The 7,543-nt window shown below is 40.8% G+C and overlaps 1 protein-coding gene across 1 annotated transcript in view; it reads right to left on the bottom strand.

The window, feature by feature from the left end:
- Nucleotides 1–907: 907 nt before the first annotated feature.
- LOC141074132 (mucin-17-like) overlaps nucleotides 908–7,543 on the bottom strand; it is a 47,524-nt gene continuing 40,888 nt past the window's right edge. The window contains exons 9-11 of the mRNA XM_073561660.1: nucleotides 5,620–5,726; nucleotides 4,476–4,552; nucleotides 908–4,111 (exon numbers count right to left, since the gene is read on the bottom strand). Of these exons, the coding sequence (XP_073417761.1) occupies nucleotides 4,070–4,111; nucleotides 4,476–4,552; nucleotides 5,620–5,726 (226 nt within the window). The 3' untranslated portion in view covers nucleotides 908–4,069. The remainder of the gene's footprint in view (nucleotides 4,112–4,475; nucleotides 4,553–5,619; nucleotides 5,727–7,543) is intronic.

Here is a 7,543-nt window from a genome sequence, read left to right as displayed (position 1 = left end):
CATGATACCATTTTAAAAACTGCACCCCCTGACATATTGAAAACTGCTGTCAGGTAGTTTATTAACCCTTCAGGTGATTTTCAGGAATTAATGCAAAGTGGTATAGCCGGAATGAAAAAGTGTTTGTTTACCACCTAAATGTCACTAACTTCTGAATTGACCGCTATAGCCAGGAGACTCTAAGGCTGCTATTTAGCTATGAACTGCTTTGGCAAACATCAGGACCACACAATCATGATCTCGGTGTGTTATTTAGATTAAAGTGCAAGCCCCCACTATCTATTACCTATTTATTTGATGTAGTCACTTTTGACAGCAGCAACTAAGGGGTTAAACAGATATGGATGGTGCCAACACCGATCATTTGTGATACAGCAAGTTGTCAGATATAGTGGACAACCGACAGCTGCTGGATTGTCACCAGTATGGGGATGATATTCCCTTATAGCTCAGGTCAGTAAATATACATATTGGCTGTCATGAAGGGGTTAAAAAATGCAATTTCTTCTCTTCATGTTTCCTGACAGATGAGTGTCATTCTGCTGTGCGGCCTGCTCCAAACCAATAAGATGTCTGACTACTTTTACTCTTCCCTCCTCTCTCACATCATGCAATCTCACAACCACAGAAAAGTAAACTGCAGTTGCGTACCCCTCCTCATTCTTTCGAGCCCACATCAAGCAATCTCACAGCCACAACTGCATTCCCTCTCCTCCCACAGCATTCAGTTTTTCAACCACAAAGTAAGGAAACTACAGTATCCCTTCCTCATCTTCCATCTCACAAAGTGCAGTATCATAGCCAATCTTTTTTATAATAGATTATATTTTCAGAACATTTCATACAGGTACATTTTTTATAATAAGTTTTCTCTAAAAAAGTTATTTTTAAGTGCTGGGTACAATTTTAGGCCTTAATTTTTCAACACACTTGCCTTCATCAGATTACCTGGGGAGGTAGTTAATATTAAGATTAATAATGATCACCCTTTGCCTTATATATTGAGCATTTGCCTTAATACCACAACACAAGCACAGGACGGTCATTGCATTATATTGATTTTATTCCTGCATTGCTCATTTAATTGTGATTTTGAATCATTCTTAAATAATTGAGATAAAAGAAGTGGTAGTGGAACCACTGTGTCGTGGACCAAGAAGAGTCAGGGGGGTGTGAATAGGTGAACACCTGACTCTTCACTAGAGCCCCTGATGGTGCGGTTAGACTTGGCTTCAGATGGACACCAAGTGCTTTTCCAGGACAGACCTCGGAAACATGGTAGCTGACCTCCAAAAGGACAGGAAGCTGGAAAGGTCAAGAATGGGAAGGTTCACCTGTTACAGACAGGCATGGCAGGTATACAGAAGTGACAGGTGGTGGGAGGCACGGCTGATAAACAGGCATGCTCATCAGAGGCTGGCAGGTACAACTTATATACAGACAGACTTGGCAGCTATGGTGGCTGGTATACAGAAAGGCACAGCAGGTACGGCTGATATACAAATATGCACAGCAAGTGAAGGCAAGTTTGGCTGGTATACATGCAGAAACAGCAGGTGCTTGCAGGTGCGGCTGGTATACTGACAGGCATGGTAGGTGCTTGCAGGTTCGTCTGGTATACAGGTAGGCAAGGCAAGGGCTGGCAGGTACAACTGGTATACTGACAGGTACAGCAGGTGCTGGCAGGTACAGCTGATATTCATAGAGGTATAGCCAGTGCTGGCAGGCATGGCTGGTATATAGGCAGTATGGCAGGTGCAGGCAGATATGGCTAGTATACAAGAGCAGGGGACCTGAGAATTAGCAAGCATGCAGACAAGCAGAGCGAACTTGTTGCTCATGCACCTCCGAACAGGTGGAGATGCCTTAAATAGGGAGTGTTTCCCAGTCGTTTGCTGAGGATACATTAGGATGGTGCACAATGTCTATTTTAGAGACCGGGAGCATGTGCGCCCTAAGTACAGTGCTTAGGGATCTGCCAGATGTGCTCAGACCCCAGAAGACCGCAGCAGCAGGAGGAAATGCGGGGCGAGGGCTGGGGAGGTGAGTAAGTCGGCGTTCCTGCCGGGTAGAGGAGGATAGGGTTCACAGAAGGATGCCAGTGCTACAAAAGGTCCACATGTTGGATTGTAAAAGCTGAATACTGAGCTCGGTAGAGGAGCCACCAATTGTTTTGCATGTTATAAAATGCTTTTTATTGGTTATAGGTTCCATTGCATATTCAGAATAGTTAAAGGTCTGGAATGGTATCATCTATACTGGGCATTTGAGGACATCACACCTACCGTGTTCAGATGCACATTTATAACACATGCTATAGGTCCAACCAAAAACTAGATTCTGCTAAATACGGTAAAAAAATATTCTGGAGGCATTTAGAATCTTATACACAAATTTTTAAGATTTGGATGGATTTTAGATTTTGGTTTGTGTTACAGTAGTTCAAAGTCAAAACATTTGCGTACCTTTCTTTAATATAATGAATAGCCAAAATAAAACATCTTTATCAACGATTTAGATGAAGGAATTGAGGGTAAACTGATTAAATTTGCTGATGACACAAAGCTAGGAGGGATAGCTAATACTAGAGAAGAGAGAGAGAGGATTCAAAAAGATATAAATAAACTGGCGCAGTGGGCAGCAACTAACAGAATGGTTTTTAACAGGGAAAAATGCAAAGTACTACATCTGGGCAATAAAAATGAAAAAAGCATATACAGAATGGGAGGAATAGGCCTAAGCAACAGCACATGTGAAAAAGACTTGGTATACTAATAGATCACAGACTGAATATGAGTCAACAGTGTGATGCAGCAGCAAAAAAGGCAAATGCAATTCTAGGATGTATTAACAGAAGCATACAGTCTAGATCACGTGAAGTCATTATTTCCCTCTACTCCTCTTTGGTCAGACCTCATCTGGAATACTGTGTCCAGTTTTGGGCACCACATTTTAAAAAAGACATCAACAAACTGGAGCAAGTTCAGAAAAGAGCGACCAGAATGGTGACCGGTCTGCAAACCCTGTCTTATCAGGGTTTGCAGACCGGTTGCAAGACTGAGAGGAGACTGAGAGGAGACTTAATAGCTGTCTACAAATATCTCAAGGGCTGTCACATTGTAGAAGGATCATCTTTATTCTAATTTGCACAAGGAAAGACTAGAAGCAATTGGATGAAACTGAATGGGAGGAGACACAGATTAGATATTAGAAAAAACTTTTTGACAGTTAGAGTGATCAATGAGTGGAACAGGCTGCCACGAGAAGTGGTGAGTTCTCCTTCAATGGAAGTCTTCAAACAGAGGCTGGACAGACATCTGACTGGGATGATTTAGCGAATCCTGCTTTGAGCAGGGGGTTGGACCCAATGGCCCAGGAGGTCCCTTCCAACTCTACGATTCTATGATTCTAGGATGGAAAGTTGACTTGTCACAGGCTTTAGACCTCGGTTCTGGCGACTATGAGAACTTAGTACTAAGACTATTATGTTGTCTTATGGAGTAGATGTTGGCTTAAAATGTAATATTTTTTTCATTCAGGGCTGTTGACACATTATATGGATCTACAGTATATGATGGTCTTTGTTGAAGAAACCATTTCACTTTTGCTGACATTAGACATCTATTCAGCACAATTCAGGACATTGATGGACCGATCCCTAACAAATGATCATGTAAGACTTCATTTAAGAAGAAGACAATAACGTTGAAGAATTGACCTTCTCATTCGACAGCTAAGTAATGATTGATGAAGTCTGCACCTTTATCGATATTGCCAATGTTGGTTTCGCTGTTCTTTGGGTTTTCCAGAGACGATCCAGAAGAAAAACATGTACATGGCCATCACCTCAGTAGCACCATAATCTTTATGTTAATCCATCCAATCAATCAATCCCCTCTACTAGTAGATGGTCTAGTAAACCATTGGACAATGTTTTAGAGCCTGATCTTTCTTCAGTACCCTAGTAGACCAGTCCAATCCTGGTTATTGAAATGTAATATTGTTTATTACTAAGCAATGTTGTAAATAACTAGTAATTTGGGACCCCATTCCGTTACTATCCTGAAGGTCACTTTAAGCCAAGAGAGAATTGTGGTTTTTCAATCTTGAGCTGGAGAAAACAAAAAAACAAAAAAAGGCAAATTAAGGTGAGTTTTTTGAGAAAAGATAATCCAAAAATGTTTAAATAAAAAGTTGAAATATTAAATATTTATATACTGACTACTTTTCAAAAATGTGCCTCTTTTTACTGTATATGTCATATTAAGCCATACAGTATGTAGGTCGCAGAAGGCCAGGATTTGAGATCATTGGATATGCATCTGTTTACTTGAAGTCTGCTGGGTAATGCTACCTTTTGTTAAAGACCAACATGTTGTTTCTCTAAAACAACCTTATAGTATAAAGAGTTAAGAAGACCAGCAGACGACTTGCTGAATGTGAGACAAAGCAAAGACCTTGACCAATGAACTCACCTCGAATGTGCTATCTATAATTTCCAGGTTGGGCTTAAACGTCTCTTTCTTGGATGAAAAGCTGTTCTTAGCAGAATCTGCATAGATATTAAGATGGCTTTATAAATAATGAGATCATGAATGCTTCTCTGTTTTTAGGATAAACTTGAAGTTTTATTGTTCATTTTTAGATCGCGCCAAATCAAAATATGTAAAAGTAAACTATGACCGCCCAAAAGCAAACTTGACAAACCACGTCTAACCAGTGACTGTCAGTAGCCAAAAAAGGTTTTGGTAAAGAATCTGAAGCTAACGATGTGCAAATTTGTAAAAAAATTGAATTCAGCGGTTTAGTTGAATTAGGGGAGAAAATTCAATTTACAGCAAATTTATTTGATGATTATACCCTGAGATCTCTTTAGACCCCAAATTATTGTAAAGAAGGGGGTTAAAAATAAGAGAATAGTACACTCGCCATGCCGATAACTTGTCTCGCCTTTAGAGCTCCCTGCCCTATCTTCCACTAGGTTCCTCTCACTCTGCTTTCTTCTGGTCTTCACGGCATTAAATGTTCTCAGTAGTCTCAGTAGACCTTGGGCAATGCACTTCTTGACTTCACAACACACAATATCTAAAGCATGGTCAGGGTCAGGGGTGAAGAATGTTGTGATGTCTTGACATTATGACATCATGACATATGATGCCTGAGGCCTACTTAGCTGGTGCAGAGTGAAGGAAGATGCAGAAGAGAACATCAACTGCAATGAAAACCAGAGAGTCCAGAGTCGTAGAAAGCCAGAGGAGCACTGGGCAGGGAACTACGGAAGCAGAGAAGGTGAGTGGTGAGGTGAGTATACTATTTTTTTTACTTTTGAACCTCTTTCCCTACCTCTGCAACCAGAAAAATTTGTGACAGCCGCCTTTTCACTTAATTGATGCAGAAAATTTGGATTTGGTCGAATCATATTTGTTTATAACATTTGAGGTGTATTTGATTCACATCTAATTTGTCCACCTCTGTCTGAAGCCTACCCAAAATGGTCTTGTTCCTGTCAGACCAGATTCTATTTTTGACAAGAGTTTGGCATCTCATACAGGAAAGGTTTACATCCTCCCATGTAAAAATTATAATACCCATTTTAGATAAATAATGAGGTAACTTTACCTTGATCTTCATTATCTATATTTGCGCCCAGATTGGTGATACCGTCATGCCCGTCTTCTTCAACGTTATCAAACCAGTTTATTTTAGCATCATTTGCAAACAGGTCCCTAAAATGATGTCATAAATCCCAAAAATAAACTGAAAGTATTACTGAACAGATAAAAGTCTAAAGTCCAACAAAAGAAAAAATAAGCGGCAACTAGGGGACACAAATCACCACTGTAGACAGACAGCACTATTTATCTGAACCATTGCGGTATAAATATTCAGCTAATACAAAGGTCCTGGACCCGTAGAAGGGAGTAATCTCGAAACGGCCGTCGTCCGCCCTTCACTTCCCCCAGCATTCCTTTCACGTCCTGCTTGTCCTTTCATTTGTCCATGGCACGTTTGTGAAATAAAGGACGTGTAACTTTTCACTTCAGCTGGTGAGTGCTGCATTTTTTCTTTACGAAGTATTTGGACAGTTAAAAGTGTAGTTCAACTCTTTTTCGTATACCCTATTGGGGAATTCTGAATAGAATGCCAGTCATGGATGGTTACAAAAAGGGTTTTCTGCACTGGAAGCCCTGTCCTGTCCTGAATTACACATAAAGAACAGCGATTTGAATAGGCACCATGTAATACTTCATATCCCCTGAGGAGGCACTGTAGGGAAAGTGAACACTTACTGCTTTAGGCTACTTTCACACATCAGGTTTTTTCCAACAGGCAGGATCCGGCATCGCACCGTAGTGACGGATCCGGTGTAAATTGTGGAAAGCTGATGAAACGGATGAGTTTTTCCGCCGGATCCGTCTAGCGGAATCAGCAAAAATCTGGATCCATTTAATCAGTTTTCCATCCGTTACATCCTTTTTTTTATCCATTTTACGACGGATCCGATGTTTAAAAACGCCCATGGGAGGCTCCAATTTGATCTGAGCATGCTCAGACTTAAAAACCGGATCTGGTGACCGGATCCGTCTTTTTCCGGATCCGGCGCACTACGGCACCCACAGACTTGCATTGTAGCAAAAAGCTGGAAGCGCCGCATCAGGTTTTTGCCGCAGATGAAAAACGTTAATGGAGAAGTTTTTTCCAGATGCTGTAATTAAAATTTTAGCCGGATCCGGCGAAAACCGGAGGAAACGGAAGGCCATGTGGCGCGATCCGGCACTAATACAATTCAATGAGAGAAAAAACGGTTCCGGCGGCAGATTTCGCCGGTTCCGTTTTTTAAAAAATAGCCGGATCCTGCCTGTCGGAAAAAAACCTGATGTGTGAAAGAAGCCTTATTGCCAAAGAGATTACTGTTGACCTCTTGATGTCCGATCATGGAGACAATTTGTGATCAGCTTATTATCAAGGGTCTCTTCTAACAAGCCATGTTTGTCCAAAGTGGAGATCTCCTCCAGACATCTCATCTCAACAGTGGAACACGAACCCACCCCCCAGTATTATTGGCAGAGATGCTCAGCCTTCATCTTCCTTTATATGCTAGTGGTTCTTATAAATATGGGGTACCAGCACTAGTTCTCACTACATTGGGATACTTTCTTCTAAGATTTCCCTTTAAAATGAATAATCTTATCACCCCGACTGAGAGATCTGTCTACAGTTTTGTTTAAAGAGTATCTGTCCTTTTACTTTGTATTCAATAAATTAAGAGCACATGTAAAAAATAAGAAACTGTCATTTATCTTATCAGAGAAATCTGCTTCTTTCTTTCTCGCCCACGACTGAGCTTTCATTTTCAAAATTCTCAATTAATGGCTAAAATCTGTCTTCAGTAAAAACAGATTTTCCCAGTATTTATATATGGGATGACAACTGGTGCTCATGAAGTTCTGCAAGTGTCATTTCCGGAGAATTTGCAGCAGAGTGTACTGTATGTATCTGTCTCTAACTCCTCCCCTCTCCATAGAATTGTAAAAGCACCAAT

Source organism: Dendrobates tinctorius, unplaced genomic scaffold (genome assembly GCF_039654945.1).
Source record: "Dendrobates tinctorius isolate UK_male_01 unplaced genomic scaffold, ASM3965494v1 ptg000324l, whole genome shotgun sequence".
Taxonomy (NCBI): domain Eukaryota; kingdom Metazoa; phylum Chordata; class Amphibia; order Anura; family Dendrobatidae; genus Dendrobates; species Dendrobates tinctorius.
This window is presented reverse-complemented; position numbering and strand designations above follow the sequence as displayed.